Source organism: Lepidochelys kempii, chromosome 13 (genome assembly GCF_965140285.1).
Source record: "Lepidochelys kempii isolate rLepKem1 chromosome 13, rLepKem1.hap1, whole genome shotgun sequence".
In the NCBI taxonomy this organism is placed as follows: domain Eukaryota; kingdom Metazoa; phylum Chordata; order Testudines; family Cheloniidae; genus Lepidochelys; species Lepidochelys kempii.
The window spans coordinates 28,394,371-28,411,756 of NC_136392.1; the positions used below are offsets into that span (position 1 = coordinate 28,394,371).

Consider the following 17,386-nt stretch of genomic DNA (forward strand, 5'->3'; position numbering starts at 1 on the left):
TCAGCAACACATTGCATTGAAACAGGCTCCCGTCACAACAGGACAGTGCTCCAAGAGCCCAAAGGAATGATCCGGAAGAATGGCAATCCAGACTGCTGCTTTGGTGCTCCTAGGCTGTGATTTTTCAAAACTGCCTAGGGGATTTGGATGCCCTACCACATTAACTTTAAATCTTGACTCTAGTGCACTATCTACGGCCTGGGCCTGGTTTTCCTACCCCAGACGGGTCGTAGGGCATTTCTGTCTTAGCAGGGCCGCATGTACGTGGCAGCTCCCAGTGTTTGTGCCAATGTGGCTTGATAACCATCTTGCCTTGTGCGGGTACCAAGCAGAATGTGCACCACGCGTGCAGCCATGAGTACACAGAGTGAGCACGAGGCCAGAGATGCACTGATGCTTGCCCAGGGCTAGATAATCAGGTGCTACAGCCCTTTGAAAGTTATTGCCAATGTATTTGCCTAAGAATACATCACAACTCAGAGGGTCTGTGCTATGAACAGAGGGTTTGAGTGATGCTATGTATCACTTCACCCTAAAGACTTAAACAGTGCTTAGACCTTGTGCTGATTCTCCCTGAAACCTGCATTTCCCCCCTCATCAACTGATACCTGCATGCATATTGGTAAGGGCGATCTTTAATAGGTGCTAAAAATGACATCCTGTGTGTGCTCGGTGTGGCATTTTCAACTGTTCTTTCCAAATCAAAACTGTGCAAACCTGGCAAACACGCACGTTCCTCAGTGGAGGCTGTGGATCCGTTAGTGGAAGCAGTGTTCAGGCCTTTATCACTTGTCTTAGCCTATCAAATGGTCACAAAGCCTTCCCACCCCTTACCCCCCTTACACGCACCTCAGAAAGGACCAAATGGATTTTATTCAAATTAAAAAACAAAGCCCCCAGCTTTGGGCTATGGTGTGAAATTTCGCTCCCAAAGGAAATGTATAAGGAAAATTGTGAGCAGCTGAAAATTGGGGTTTGGAATGGAATGATGTTCTCCACCTTACGGTGCAACCCTCTGAGAAATGAAAGTATAACACCCTCCCTGTCCTAGGGCTGTCCATGGCACACACTGAGCTGAGGTCACTTGCTGTTGTTGGGCAACTCTCCTAAAAATGTCTGTCCCCCCACATTGGGCCATGTTAAATAGTGCAGGACTACCCAGGATAGCACAGCAAAGGCACAGCAAAGGCACAGCAAAGGCCATTCTGGCGATGAAGGGAGTAGAGCTGGTTGGAAAAATTGCAATGACATGTTTTTTGTCAGATTTTGCAGATTGGTAAGATCAAAGCATTTTGAGGAAACAGTTCGATTTTGATGAAATTCCTCCGGAAACCTGGCAGGATCCATCAGAAACTTGCCTACTGTCCTGTCAGCTCACCCGCCCAGCTTCTCAGCAGCCCACCAGGCAGGTGGCGGGGGTCCAAAGCCTGGAAGCCATAGGCTTCCAGGGTCCATGGCTCTGGAACAGCCATGCAGACAGACTACCTTGGTGTCAGGGATCCAGGGTCCTGGGCAGCACCGGGTGCACTGTTTGGGGTTACCTTATCTAACACGATCATATAGTTAAACCCAATGTTCTTCAGTCTCCTCCATGCCGTCCCCTTCTCACTTGTTTCTCCTGTTCTCTTTCCCCACCCTTCACTGCCCCCAGCTGAATGGGTTGATAGCAACAGTGACCTCAGCGTGGCATTGCTGAGCGCTCCCCTGGGCAGCTTGACACTTGGCAAAGAAATGTTCATGGGTTGTTAAATTCCAACCCAAATGTGCTCAGCCATGTTGACTGGCCCTAGGATCTTCCTGGAGTTCAGATTCCCCAGCTATAAAACCTTGCAGCTCAATTTTGTCACAGGGCGAGGGTGGCCATTGGGTGTGTTCTAGGGCTCTGAATGGGCCTTTATGTTGCATTTAGGGCCCCCGTCCCTAAAAGAGCATCATTTCTCTGGGGGAGATGTGTTGGAAGTGCTCCCTGATTGCAGCCCCACACAAACCCAGATTCTGATACCCTCCCTGCTGAGATGGAGTCATGTATGGTACAATGCCCTCACCTGATGATGTCCATCTCCCCTCCCCTCTGACCCCTGGATCCTCTTGGAGCTGGCCTAGGACAGACATTAGGGCTCCCGGGTGCGGCCTGGAACTGCTGGTGAGGAAGGAAGGGTTCCAGTGGGGGGACGCTGTCCTGGAAGTTCTGGAATCTTCCCCTACCCCATGTGGCTTCTGTTCCTAGAAAGGGATTGTTAGCTCCCATGACCTCACAGACCTGTGTGTACACGTGTGTGTATGTGTGTGTGCTGGAACTGCCGATGCCAGGAGAATGCATTGTAATACCAAAGCCCTGGGCATCAGACCCGTGCCACACTTTCCACAGGTCGGGATGACACGGCTGAGACCCTGGCAAGGTCCCAGCCCACTGTCTTAATTCTGTCATCTTGCTATGTGCTGCTAAACATCCAAAGGAAGGGGTGAAGTGATTCCTACACTGACAGCTTGTAAGACTCTGTAAGATCCTTTGGGATTTACATTATTTATTGACAGGAAGCATTTCATGCGCACACACTGAAATGCAGCCACCTCTGAAGTGGAATGTAGGAACTGTTTAACAATGTATAGCAACTACACAACAGTTGAGGACAGACATGAAACTACAAGGGGAATTGGAAGGAAGCAAGATTTGCCCAACAAACTGTTTCACACCCCTACTCTTGCCTCCCTGGCTTGTTTCTATTTTGCCATGTTCTAGATTTCTTGCTAAGCATCACACGCAGCTCAGTCCCAGTAGGATAAAGCCATGAGCTGAACGGTATTGATGGTATCAATTTAGAATACTATACTGGGGAATAACTGGCTAGGTGGTAGTACTAGTGACAAGGATCTGGGGCCTGCGCCTCGCACCCTGGTGGAGTACCGGAGTCGACAGGAGAACGCTCAGCAGTCGATTTATCGCATCTAGACTAGACTGATAACAATTTTCAAATATGTGAATATGTTATAAAGAGGACTGTGATCAATTGTTCTCCATGTTCACACAAGGTAGGACAAGAAGTGATGGGCTTAATCTGCAGCAATGGAGATTTAGGTGAGATATTAGGGAAAACTTTCTAAGTTTAAGGGCAGTTAAGCTCTGGAACAGGCTTCCGAGGGAGGTTGTGGAATCCCCATCACTGGAGGTTTTGAAGAGCATGTTGGACAAACACCTGACAGAGATAGTCTAGATTTACTTGGTCCTGCCTCAGCACAGGGGGCTGAACTTGATGACTTCTTTAGGCCCCTTCCAGCCCTATGTTTCTATTATTCTGTGATTCTACCAGCTTCTGGGATGTGGCTTTCTTATTCACCAAAAACCTGTTTTGTGGGCCTCTCCTTCCTGATGTTAAAGATCTTTGATCCAGAGCCTAGGGAGAAAGAGGGTGGAAACAGCCAAATTTCTTTTACTCTCTGCAAAAAGCTCTTTTTTCTGTTGGAGCTGGCTCCTGGTTCACGCAGTGTGACTACACAGTTATATAACTCCACTCCAGAGTGTGACTAGCAGCACAGATTGACAAGGAGAGAGAACACAGGGTAGTTGGTTAGCAGACAGGAAAGCACTTTCTAGCCTGAGTTTCTAATAAAAGCCAATGTTAAATGGTTCAGCAACGCTTTTGTTGCTTTCCGTGAGTCACAACAGAGGGACGTTAGAGGAACACTAAGCCTCCCGTCTTGCTATATACACGACTGTAACTCCTGACCGCTGGCTGATTTCCAGTCTGCTGTGTTGACCAGGTGCCAGCATTTTCTTAGCCCCAGTTTCTCTGGTTAACAATGCTCCATGGCATCTCTCGATGCAGCATGGACATCCCTGTATGTCAGTATGCCAGAGGTTTGCTCGTGGAAACAGTTGGCCCTGCACTTCCCACTCCACCAGGAAAGCCAGGAACCCCCCACACCTTCTTAGTTCTCAGCTGATAGAGTGGAGGCTCCTGCCCCCTCTTTATACAATGGGAATTTCTTCCCAGGCAATTTGCCTTTTCACCCGCCATCCTTCTCATTGGTCGATTCACCTCTCGGGAACCCCTGAAAGGCTGTGAAAGGAGCTCTGTCTCCAGGGCTAGCTTGGAAGCATTCACTTTGCAAAGCCAATTTCTTTCTTTCCTCCCGCCCCATCCCCCACCTCCTGCACTGTCTCCTGGAGGCCCTCTCTCCAGCCAAGGACTGCAGCGTGGGGTCGCTCGTGCCAGACCCTTAGTGTAAGGCTCTAATATTTCTTGTCTTCCTGTCTTCCTCCCGCGCCCCCGAACACATACTAAACACAGCCAGTCATCTGAGATGCTCGAGTTGGTTTATTTTCCCCCTTCCATGGGTTCCTTGGTTCCCGCACGCACTGTAGTGTTGTTGGAGACAGCGACGCTCCTTGGGCTGCTCACCGCCTGGGCCATCCACTCCCAGCGCCTGGGTGTATGGTGTACCAGAACCTCACCTGGTTCTTGGAGCCCAGGGAATCCCCTCCCTCGGCCTTGTCAGACTCCACCAAAAAGAACAGGGTCAGGATCCTCCTCATCTTCTGGATGTCCCCATCTCCGGCTCCCAGCCGTGCTGATGAGGGGAACGGCTGTGGTGGCCGGGGAACCTCTCCCCTCCTGCTGCCCAGCTCCGATCTGCCAAAGATTTTAACTGTGCTTCCAGGAGGGAGGGTGATCAGAGAGGGGGTCTTTGGGCAGTGGGACAGCTTCCCAAGAGGAGGCAGCAGCACTGCTTTGATCTGTAGAATAAATGAAACAAACAAAGCTTTCGGTCCCATTGGCCTGGGCTGCTCCCCTGCCACTCAGGACCTCCCCTTTCAGCTCTCCAGCCTCAGCCAGGCGCTCCTGGAGAGCAGACGTGGCCAGTGACACGGCTGACGGTGCCGCAGAGTGAAGCTACTTCCCGGAAAGTGCCTTCCCTCGGCCACCGGTCTCTTCCCAGTCACCCCAGGGGCAGGGTGTTTGCCAGTTGGCTGACGGGAAATTCCACGGCTTCTTATTAGGCAAAGTAGGTATTGGTCTTTGGGGACTTTCCTGGGTTATTGATGTGTTTTAGGGGACCGTTCCCCAGTCCCCCTGCCCAGGGTTTTGGTTTCTTGTTTCCCCAAGAGCAAGAGACAATGGCTGGCCTAGGGGCTCGAATTCCAATTACTCAAGAAGGATTAAGACAAATACATTGTCAATTAGGAACTCATGATGGTTCTTGTCACCAGCATTCCTTCGCACTGTATAATGCAAACAGTATAAAAATGTACACACCTCTACTCGACCCACCAGCGTAATGTACCCCCACCCTGGGCCAGCAAAAACCTAAGGCTAGAGAAGGGCCTTAGCCCAGGGCCGGTTATTCTAGTTTTGAAACCTAGTTCCGACACAAGTCCACACGGCAGTGGCTGGTCCATGTCGCCCAGACCTCAGCCTCTGTCTGGTCGCTCTACAGGAGAGATGGAACGCGGGGATAGTGTTAGGGGGGTGGAGCCTGGCATGTGTCTGTCTGTGGCAGTTGTGCAGGGAGCCACGTGTGGAGAGCAACTGTGCATGTTGTGTGGGATGAGGGGCGTGGCCAGGTGGGGTGTGAAGCTGTTGGAGAGCATGAGTGCGGATGCCCCTGTAGCTGGGGCGAGTCACCGGCTGGCACTTACAGTGGACTTGTTCTTTTTCAGATAGATAACCAGTCGCCCTTTCTCCTTTTCCTTCTCCAGATCTGGGCACTTCTCCTTCTTCTCTTGCTTTGCTTTTTTCACCTTCTTTCTAGAGTTGTAATTGCCCATCTTGTGATTCCTTCCGAGCCAGCTGGTACTGCCCCTACTGAGCCAGTTGTGTCAGAAGTCAAGGAGCTTCTGTGATGTCAACCGTAGGCATAGATGTGACTTTACAATGGATGAGGTGTCTCTGAGGCTGCCTGGCCCATTGGGTCCCATTGTCCTGCTGCTTATCCCCGGATACCCTTCCCTGGCAGTGAGAGAAAGAGGCCAGGCTCTGTGTATGTCTTTGTGTGAACTCCTCAAGGCGTGGAGCGCTGGGAGCAGATTCCACTGGGTGGATCTGAATGATGCTAAGGAGACCCTCAAATCAGTTTGGGCCACATGCAGCTCGTTCCTTCCCTCATCCCTGCCTGATAATGAGCTGACCCAGTACTAGTCACTCATATTGTGTAATTTTGCTGAGTGGTCCCATTAAAGACAGTTCAGACGGCAGACTAAAGTATTGTTTAGTGGGCATAAGTGAAGTGGATCTGGCCTTTTATTTTAGAGGTGGGTCATATACCCAGGGATCACCTATGTGTAATGCAGCCACCACCTCTGATTGTAACGCAGCAAAACACAAAGTGCCACACTGCCCAGCACTTTGGGATAGAAAGTAGAGACAAGTCCCAGATCCAGTGAAGCACATGGATGAATTTTAGGACGACAAAGTGACCAAGATGCTGGTTTAACATCCCTGCTCTTGCAAAAATTGACATGGGATCTTTAGTAACTACCAGTGTTTGGGAAACCTTTTGCATCCCTAGGAGCCCGCTGCTGCCACTCTCATAATGGACTGAGAAGGCAGAGCACTCCTAGTGAACTACCAGCATCACTACTTGCAGTACCCAATGTCCCTTGCAGGTCTCCCGTCCAAGTATAGGCCATGTCCAAGTGCTACTTAGTTGTTAGGATCACAGCACCATCTGCTCTGGCTGCAGGCAAAAGGTATCCTGTCACTTCCTACTTGAGCCCTGATCTTTGGTTTTGATCTCTCAGCAGAGAAAACAATGTGATGGTGCAAAAAGGCTTATAGCTTCAGGTGGGAAATGCTGCATTCATGCCAAAGCCCCACCAATCTGATGTTATGTAGCTGTCTACCTCAGTTGTGGCCATGTGCCAGGTAGTTAGTTAGACCCCTGCATGACAGCAGCTCAATCCACACATCTTGAGGGTGCAAAACTGCCCCTGGGGCACCGGATACTCCCAAATGGTGGATGCAGAAGGGCAGGCCAGCCTTTAAACTTCTATTTCCGAATAACATTTTCTGTGACATTCCCAGAGTCATCATCTGCTTTTTAAGGAAAACAATGGTGGCTAAAAAACCCGAGAAGGAAAAAGTACCTGAAAAGGAGAGAGACATCTAGACACTGTTCTTTTAAATGGATCTAAGGATGAAAAAGAACCTTGGAGTAACCTGGACCAGTTTTAGCCATGCAACCAGAAGACAGAGAAGACTTGCTATGACACACCTAACTCATCTGCTTGGCTGACTCAGGATTGTTGCCTCCAGTATATTTAATAGCACATAGTCCAGTCTAGTTGCAAATGTCCCTGATATTTAGCCTAAATGTTGTTTGGCTTAAATGCTTCCTTTTACTTCTAGTTCTGTCCCCTTGCACCACCTCCGGAAATTCTCTTGCCTCCTCAGGAAGGCAGTACCAGTTCTTCCCCTTTGTACTGCCACGTGATTTTCCTGAGGGAGCATTTTCTAAATTTGACTGGTTATCTCCATTTTTCTCAGTGCTCCAGTCATATTCCCCTTCACTGCACCCAGTTCTCTGGGTTCTTTAATGGGAAAGTTTTATGTTTATTTCACCTTTCTGTGGTGATGTAAGCTCGTCCCAGTCATATCAGCGTCCTGCAGGAGGTGGTGACCTTAGCTCAGTGTCTATCAGAGAAGTGGTGTCTAGCAGCTAGAGTTGGTGATTGGGCATCAGGATCCCTGGGATTTCTTCCCAGCCTTGCCACTGATTTGCTGTATGACCTTCGGCAAGTCACTTTCTGTATCTCAGATCCTCCATCTGCTTATAATGGTATGTTTATCTGCAGCATATAGTTCAGCTGCTGGATGTCTCTGTGTGCTGTACAGTATTCCAGACAGGATGTGGTCTGTGGTAAACAAGAGAAAGAAAGCTGGAACTCAAGCTGGGTGAAAGCCTACTGGTCTGTGACTGTAGTTGTAGAAGTTTTGGTTAATAATTGTCTCTTGTTTAAGATAGACTGTGATACTATGACACTGTTAAGTGGGCATAGTAAATATTTGCCCATGAGACGGGCTGTTGTGAGGTGTAATACTTTGAGATTTCTGGGAAACGTGCTAGAAAAGCATGTAATATTATTAAAATGCCCATGACTTTCCAGTCAGCTTTATTCTCCACAACAAGGAGTGTTAGCTGCATGCCCCGTATACTTTGTGGCTCACCTCTGCTTATAATCTGCAAAACAACAGGCTAGCAAAGGAACATGATCCCTCCTGCTCTGCAATGCTCGGTCTTTGGCCACAGTTCAGCAAAGCACTTAAGAATATGAGCAACTTCCTTTGGACTTGACAGGATTTAAGCAAATGCCTAAAGTTAAGCGTGTGCCGGGGTGTTCTGCTGAATAGGGCTGGACCACTGAATCAGGGCACTGATCAGGAGAATTTCTGTTGTGTTATAGTTATTGGATATTTATCAGTTTCTGATTTTCACTGTTAACATTGGACACATTTTGTTTCCAGCTTCAGGAGTAAAAATGATTTTATCTGTGTTTAAAAAATATCCCTTGAATTCTCTCCTACACTGACCATCAGGATGCCCAGACTTCTGGATATTGGAGATCTCTCACCTCCTTCCACAGACAGTATCCATCACTGATAACATGATAATGGTGGGATATTTTTATATGGATTTTGTAGAAAAAGCCTATTCTCAAACTTATGCTTGTGTCACTTTGAACTGCAACTGGAAACTTTAGCTCTGATGAGGCAAGCCTTGTCCTGGATCAGAGATCTCTCACCAAGTCACCAATGGGGCTGATGAATGTCTGAATTTGGTTCACAGAGAGTCCAGCCTAGGTTAGTTCAAGCCAGAAGTGCTATGTATGAAGGCAGAGAGACATCCGGGCTCCCAGCTGCTGGCTGAGCTCAATGGTTCTCATATTCTGAGTGGTCCAGCACACAGAGGGCCATATTCTTTCCTGCTGCCTCTCCTTGGAAGTCAATGGAGTTAAACCAAGGATAAATTTGACCTACTTGCTAGTTGCATTTGTGTACTGAGTTTAACCTGAGAGGAAAGAAGCTGCTGGTCCAGTCCCTGCCTATGCAATGACAATTTCAAATGATTCTCTTTGGGGGCAGTGGGTGTGCATTCGGCGATGGGGAGAGGCACTGGATGGGCTGCCCTGGGGACTCTAGTCCAGTGGTTCTCAACCTTTCCAGACTTCTGTACCCCTTTCAAGAGTCTGAATTGTCTTGCGTACCCCCAAGTTTCACCTCACTTAGAACCTTACAAAATCAGACATAAAAATACAAACGTGTCCCAGCACACTAGTACTGAAACATGGCGGACTTTCTCATCTTTACCATATCGTTATAAAATCAATCAATTGGAATACAAATATTGTACTTACATTTCAATGCACAGTGTGCAGAGCAGTTTAAACAAATCATTGTCTATGAATTTTCGTTTGTCCTGACTTGGCTAGTGCTTTTTATGTAGCCTGTTATAAAACCGGGCGAATATCTAGATGAGCTGATGTACCCTCTGGAAGAGCTCTGAGTACCCCTGGTTGAGAACTGTCTTTTTGTTGGTCACAAAACCAGCACACCAGGATAGCAACGGGGCACGTTCTGCTGTGCTACCCCACCTGCCTCTGGGCTAGAGGAGCGTGTTTGGTCTGCCTGGCCCATTCAGTCCAACTCCTTGGCCTCTGTGAAGCTGCCAATGGGGAGGCCCGTTGATGCTCACTGTGCTGTGCTTTTTGTCCCAGGGATACCTTCTGCAGCTAGTAACTGAGTCTTGCACTGCACTAGAGAACTGCCGATTGTTGCCGAATGATTCTCTTTTCCAAAACAGTGCATTCAATATCCAGCGCTTCTGAGAGCCTGCAAATGAGAACTCCTGAAGAGGTTTGACCTGTGAAAATGCCATTAGCTTCCTTGCAGTTTGGAGCTGACTGTGCCTGACAAGTGGAGGCCAGCTGTGGTTTCCCTTTAATCTGATTTCTGTTTTAAATTGCCCACCCCCACCACACATCCCGCGATCATTTCTAGCATTTAATACACTACGGCTCAATAGGGAGCTGAAGAGCTATCAACTGTCTTGCCTATATCCAGCTCTGCTGGGCACAAGAAGCTGTACAAGCGAGTGGTTAGGGCAGAGGATCGGAAGCTGAGATTCCTAAATTCTTGTCCCAGGCTCTGCCACTGACTTTCTCAGTGTCCTTGGACAAGGCATTTATTGATGTTCCCAGCACTTATCTCAAGGCTCTAAGGTCTTTACAGAAATGCAAAGCCAACCCAGTATTAAAGTCTGCAACATTTCTATATATTTATTCACCTGCTCCAAGCATGAAAAACGCTCCGCTCGTGCCTCAGTTTCCCCACCTGATAAGTGGGAGTGCATTAGCCTCCCTGCCTGGGGGCTTGGGAGGGGCTTTGAATGCTATTCCGGTGCCTGGAGCTCTTTGGAGGGAAGGTGCCACAGCGGCAGCACCATTATTGTGTAGAATGAACTGATCTCCCCGTATGGCTCTGGGTTGCGTATAAAATCTGGGACGGGCTCTTCAGCAGCTGCATCTGCCAAGGCCCAGTGAGGCGCTGGGTGGGAGCGAGATGGGCCTGGGACATTACAGGAGAGGAGGCTGCAGCCCAGCAGAGAGGTCTCCTGGAGTACCTGATCTGGCATCAGGTGCGACGTTCCCTCTCTCTCCTTCCCCACAGGAGTACGAGAGTTCCTCCAAGATGGAGCAGTTTGTGACCCGCTTCCTGCTGCGGGAGACCAGGACCCAGCTGCAGACCCTGCAGGCCTCGCTGGAGTGCGCCTCGGACATGATCGAAGAGCAGGCCGGCTGGGAGAGGTAAAGCCGGGGCAGCTGGCGTGGGGCAGCTGGTATCGGCCCAGATGGGAGGCAGGGAGCGTGGCCCATGGTGAGCTGTGCATTTGGGACCTACCCGTTTGTGCTTGGTTCCCAATGTGGCTTTGGCTAATGGCCTCCCAAGAGAGCCCACATTGCAGCAGGGTGTTAATGCTACGAACCCCCCCCCCCCCCCCCAGTGACTGCATATTAACGCAGCTGACCCGCCCTCCGAGATATTGGTGCTGGCAAAGTTAGGGGAACTCTCGTTGCCACATGATGCTCCTCTTTGGCTTCGTTCCTGAGCCCCACCGCCCGCTTTGCCCCCTTAGTTACCAGCAAACAGAGCTGAGGAAACACCGCTCCAGCGAGGGCCAGAGGCTGGAGGCACTCCCGGACACGCTGTTACTGCGCTCTCCGGATTGCATCCCTGTTCTTCTGACACGCTCCTTTGTGTCTTGCTCTGAGGCAATGTCTACACTGCACGTCACTGATGGTGGCGTGTAGTGTATGTGTAACTACGCACGGCAGTGAAGGGCAGGCTGAGTCCACACTGCGCTGCGCAGCTGCACGTGGCCGGGCAAGGCTCTGGCCGGGGGAGGCCGTGGGGAAAAGCTTCCAGCAGCAGCCAGCTGCTTTCCCCATTGCCTTCTCCCTGCTACCGGAGCCTTTCCCCACCCCAGGGAGCTGCCAGAGCCTATCCCCACTGCCGGAGCCTTTGCCCAGCACAGGGAGCTGCCAGAGCCTTTCCCCACTGCCTCCTGCCCTCTTCCAGAGCCTTTCCCCACTGCCGGAGCCTTTGCCCAGCACAGGGAGCTGCCAGAGCCTTTCCCCACTGCCGGAGCCTTTGCCCAGCACAGGGAGCTGCCAGAGCCTTTCCCCACTGCCTCCTGCCCTCTTCCAGAGCCTTTCCCCACTGCGGGAGCTTTTCCCTGCGGCTGGAGCCTTTCACTGTGTCTGGGAAGGGCTCTGGGGAGGGGAGGCAGCAGGATACCAGTGTAGACAGGAGAGGCACTGCTTGGGCATGCAGAGAGCCATGTAAAGTACATAGCCAAAGGTTCTGGCATGTCTGTACTCTGCTCACCTAAGCAGTGTCCCACCATCTACACTGCTATTTATACCTGGATTAAGGGGGCGGGCAGTGTCTGCCCTCTCCAGGCTGCTGTAAGGAGCGTGCAGTGTAGCTGTACCCTGAGAGCTGTGCAGACCACTGGAAAAAAAAACCCAGGCACTGCCTGCCCCAACTGCTTCAGCTCAACTGGTCCCCAGCACAGGCTCTGCCCAGCCCGCCCGCTCTGGGCCAGCCAGTCCCTGCGAGGGGTACTGCTCAGTCTGCCTGCTCCAGTCCAGCCACTGGCTGACTTGAATGGGAGTTTGTTTGAAGAAGCACCTAGTAAGATGAGAGTGGGGCTTGAGTGCGCAGTCAGCACTGCTCCGGATCAGGTCTGAGATGCTCCTGGATGACTGAGCTGGACAACAGTAGCTGGTTTTCTGTTGTCGTTTGAGCATTCGTGTGCAGGCCCAGGAGGGGGTGCGACTGTGCCAGTCGGCCAGGTCTGAGAGTTTGGGCAGCACACGTGCCAATGGGCAGAACCTGAGCTCTTTCTGCTCGGCCACAAGGTCTTGGTTTCTTCCTTCTGGTGTCATCTAACATTCCGGGTCAGGCCTCCAATAGATCTCAGTTAGTGAAAACATGATTGTCTCTCTGGTTTCCCCACCTGTGTGCGGTGCCTGCACAACCCACTCCCACGGGGAAGCCGGGGATGGCAGACACAGGGGAGGGTGTAGCCGGCGGTCTGCGCTGAGTACATCCGTTTTTGTTTTTAGGAAAGACTTGAAGAAATCTGAAGTCTTCATTGGCCTGAGATCTGGCAGGAGATGTGGGCGCAGAGCTCAGAAGACCGTCTGCTTGTCTCCAACGGATCCCTATTCCGGGATGCTTACTACAGGTATTGGCAGGGCCAGGTGGATGAGGGAGAAGCCATTACCATTGTGCCGCCTGTCTCTTGGGACCTTGCTGCCTTTGGAGGGTGGCGGTGTGGGTTACAATGAGACGTGGGAGGGTGTGAACACCAGCTCTGAGTCCGCTTTCCCTCACGGATGTGATTTATAATGCCCGAGTTCAAGGGAGCCTCGTGTGTCTTTCTGTGATTTGGCCTAGCTTGGTGGATGGGGAAATATCTGAACCAACGTTCTGCAGGAAGTCAGATCAGGTTATTGTTCTGTACGCAGTCCCACTGCCAGGAAGGACACCAGTGCTAATGTTCCGGGGACCATCCTATCTGTACTTAGTTGGAGCGTCTCAGTTTCCTTTGGAGTAAGGATCAGAGATTGGGTCCAGTTTAGATCCAAATGTTCAGGAGTTTATCCATGTGATTCTAAGCCCTGCCCGCCCCCGCAATCCAGACCACCCCACAGCCTCCCTGCTCCCCTCCCGTCCCCATCGATCCAGCAGTCCGTGGCAATAGTTCAGATCAGCACCTGCACCTCTGAACGCCTAGCTGAATCCCAACTGGTACTTTGGCATTAACATCAGTGGGACCAGGATCGGCTCATCCTAGTCGCATAAATCACAAGAAATCCAGAGGGCTCCCATCCCGCTAGCAGTGAAATTCAGACATTGCCGACATTGCCTGCAGTCTCAAGGAAGGGTGTATTATTTAGGCAGAAAGAGAGTAAAATATTGTCTGCCTTCCAGAGCCAATCAATGCCAAATAAATCTGTCCCGTAAATGCTAAAAGGCAGCAATAAAGATTCACCACTTTCTTCATCTGTTGTGCCTACTGCCAGAGGACCTAGTCTGTATAAAGAGCTGGGGCAGACAGCCAGGGTGTGGGTGAACTGAGCCATCCCTGTGTGAACCTGGCTAACAATGGCATCTCCCTGTCCATTTTCCATCTAGGGGTTTGTGTCGAAGCTGACAGCCAGTGGGCAGCTCAGATTAACAGGCTACAGCAGCTCATTGACAAACTGGAATGCAAGGTGCGTGGGTAGAGGGAAGACTTGTTCCGCGTATGGTAATACAGCTCAACCCCACCCCGCAGCCCCCCTGCGAGTGTGGGCATGGACCTCTGCATCTCAGCCAGTGCAGCATCACCTCTGACTCGCCTCAGTCCTGACCTGCAGCACTCCCTGCTGTTCTGGTTCTGGGCCCCCTCTCAGCTCTGCTAATGGACCCACTCCTGACCTGAGCACCCCTTGTTCTTTCAGGTCTGGGACAGCTCAGTCCTGACCCACCAGTCCCCCTCCTACTCCCCGCTGGACCTTCCCTGCAGAGCTCTGCTGAGGTGCCACCACCCTTGGTCTTCAAGTCCCCAGCCTCTCCGGAGCAGATCACTGCTCTGTCAAGTCCCAAGTTGGTTTGGCCAGTGGGTTAATGTCTAGTAGGGACTCTCTTGAAGCCCCCATGGAGGGGCACCCCTGCTCCGGAGGAGTCACCTGGCTGGTTGTCCAACTGCCCCGCTGCAGCGTGGATCCCTCCACCCTCTCCAGACGCTGCTGCTCGCCTGCCTGCCTGCCTGCCTCCTCCGTCAGCCCAGCCAGCTCTCGGCAGGTCAGGTGAGACTCAGGCAAACCCTGCTCATGGTGCCCTCTTTGGCCTGCTGCCCTGGGCCGCCCACCCAGAACCAAGGCCGGCCCTGACCCCACCCTTGTTTTCCCCTGTAATTAGATTCTCATATTAGCAATGATTTTGCTTTTTTACAAATGCAGAGCCCAAGGCTGGAGCCTCTAAAAGAAGAAGTTGCTTGCAAAGGGAGAAATGCTGTAAGTTCTAGGCCTGCTGCTTTCCATTGATTGCTAGCACCGAGACACAAAGAGATTCTCTCTCTCTGTCTCACACACACATCCACTCACGTGCAGGTGCAGACGGGTACAGGCCTCCCATCCCTGCATTGACGCACGGATGTGCACGCCTGCCTGAGCGCAGACAGACGCGCACATTCCCGGTTGAACTCACCAGAGAGAGTCCCCGGCTTCGCTCTGAAGCTGGAGTCATTGTTCCATGGTCTCGCACCCCAGATTGATAGGCAAGGGAACCAGAATGGTGGGCAGACTAGGGCATAAGTTCCATCTGCTAAATGGTTCCTCTGAGGAGAGCGTGTTTCAATCCACGGGGCTGCATGTGAAGAAAGGGCCACACCTGAATGAGTCCAAAGGAAGCCCGTGGGCTCAGAGGGAATGTTCTGCATGTGAGTCCCATGAGACACTGGGCCAACTCCATGCAGGAGCAAGCCAGTTTAAACCCGGATGGAAGGGACCCTGTGGTGGAAAGTCCCTATGACCCCCCAGGTATAGCAGCTATGTCCTCTCTTGCCCCAGGGAGAGGGCACAGGGGGCCAGTGGAGCTGACTGGAGGGGATGTGACCAGGTGGCTGCAGCGTGCACTAATTCACCACGCCCCTAGCCTTGCGGAGACCGGGAGAGGCAGTAGTGGCCCCGCTCCCTGCGGATCAGGCAGGGTATGCGTTACAGCTCCTCGCTCCCAGGGTGGCCTGTTGCAGTTCTGCACTTGCAACCTTGGCAGCAGTTCATCACTGCTCAGTTAACAGAGGAGACGGCGCCTCTCAGCACCCGCCACGTGTTCATTACACGACTCGAGAGGCCCTGGCCTAATGAGCCACCATGCAGTGTGATGGGCAGGGGAAAGCAGAGGGGACAGCGAGTCTGTAGTACAAAGGGCAGCCCCAGCGAGCTCCTGGAGCAAGAGTACTGACCCTCTCAATGTGTCGGCACCTTTGCCTCTAGCAAGGGCCTGCAGGTCTGGCCTGGAGTCCTAACTGTGCCCTCTCTCCCTGCAGCCCCACATCCTGGTGGCTCAGAGACAGCTGTCGGTGACAGAGAGCGGCTTAGAGGGATTCCACCAGGCACTCCAATCCTACACAGAGCTCACAGCCGGACAGAGCCGCTGCTTACAGTAAGTCTCCTGGGCAGCTGAGGAGTCAGACATTTGGCTGGAGGAAATATGGGTGTCGGTAATGTCGCTGATCATGGTGCTTCACACCTTACATCCAAACTGTACAAGCGTTCAGGAATCCCACAACACATGAAGGAAGTGCTCTAAATAATGACGGTTAGCACCTGTACAGCACTGCAGAGACACCAGGCAGACGTTAACTCATCCATCCTTGCAACACAGCTGAGAAGTAGGGAAATGCTACAACACTAGATCCCTATGTCATATAGGGAAGTATTACTGTTATTACTGTGAATTATTATTATTCCTCTTACAGACTGGAAATGGAGAAACTTGACCAAAATCTTACCCCACAAGTCAGTGGCAGAGCTGAAAAAGACCCAGGAGTCTTGATACCCAGTCCCCTCCTCCCAATATCGTAATTCTCTTTTTCCCTTGAAAGAAGAAATTGGGTAAATTCTTCCCTTTTGCCAAGCAACAAAGGAGGTGCCCCCCACAGCTGCTCCCGTTGGGGAATTGGGGCCAGATTTTCAAAGGGGTTTAGGTACCTAAAGATGCTGATCAGCACCGGTGGGATTAACAAAACATCTAAGGAAGGGAGGCATTGCATTCCCATTCAAGTCAATGGAAGTTAGGCACCTAAATACCTTTGCAGACCTGGGCCTAGGCATCGAAACTGCTTAAGCACCTTTGAAAATCCCGTTTAAGCACCTCAATAACTTTGAAAATCTGGCCCTTAGTGCTAGAGCTGAAAGAAGTGTCTTTTATGGAGCGTGGTATATGGCTGATGAATTCATTGACCAGACCACAGAGGTATGAATGGGGAGCTATGGGCATGATGGGTAGCATGGCCTGGTGGTCACAGCAGGGAGCTGAGAATCGGGAGACCTGGATCTGATTCTTCGCTGTCACTGGCTTGCTGCATAGGCATGTTAGTTAACCTGGTTGCCTCTCAGTGTCCTTTTCTGTAAAATAGTCACAATAATCACTCGAGAGCCTCAGCTGGCAGAGGCTGTGGAAGGATGGAGTGTTGTTATACCGTCATAACATTTTGGCCGAGGGTTTGTCTACATGGCAGTCAGAGCGGGGGCTCCGTAACGGGGGGGCCAGGGAGCCATGGCCCTCCCACTTTAAAAGTGGGGGCAGAGAGGAGCGGATGGGGGAGTGGGGCCTCGGGGGAAGAGATGGCGTGGGGGCGGGGCGTCAGTTCAGGTGCCTGTGGCCCCCCCGCCCCCCACTTTCAGGGTGCTTCCGCCGCTCCTGAGTCAGAGGTGTGACTGCCGCTCGGGTTCGCCTACCGGTGCTAGCTTTAATCTACCTTGCGTGACTCAGAACAAGTGGCAGCCAGATCCTAGCGTGGGCTAGCAATATGAGTGCGTCCCCCGGGCTCTGTGCACGCTCGTGCAGCCTGTGCCGGGGTCCACGTCACTGTCTTCACTGCTATTTTTAGCTGTGCTGGCTAGATTAAAGCTGGCACAGGAATGCCCACGCAAAGTGCAGCCACACCTCCGATTGCATTGTGTCACCCCGTCTCCCTCTAGCGGGTGCTCCCAGCACCTATAACAGCCTCGCTACTCACTCCTCGCTAAGGAGGCCTGTGGCTTTGGTGCTGAAAGTCCTGGCTCGGATCGTGGCTGCGGGGTGTGCTGTAAGTGACCGTGGCATGTTACAAT

The 17,386-nt window shown here is 51.6% G+C and overlaps 1 protein-coding gene across 3 annotated transcripts in view; it reads left to right on the top strand.

The window, feature by feature from the left end:
* NECAB3 (N-terminal EF-hand calcium binding protein 3) overlaps positions 1-17,386 on the top strand; it is a 108,703-nt gene that overhangs the window by 79,321 nt on the left and 11,996 nt on the right. For all 3 annotated transcript variants that reach the window (XM_073309904.2, XM_073309905.2, XM_073309906.2), the window contains exons 6-10: positions 10,665-10,801; positions 12,626-12,747; positions 13,701-13,780; positions 14,510-14,563; positions 15,598-15,713. In XM_073309904.2, the coding sequence (XP_073166005.2) occupies positions 10,665-10,801; positions 12,626-12,747; positions 13,701-13,780; positions 14,510-14,563; positions 15,598-15,713 (509 nt within the window). The remainder of the gene's footprint in view (positions 1-10,664; positions 10,802-12,625; positions 12,748-13,700; positions 13,781-14,509; positions 14,564-15,597; positions 15,714-17,386) is intronic.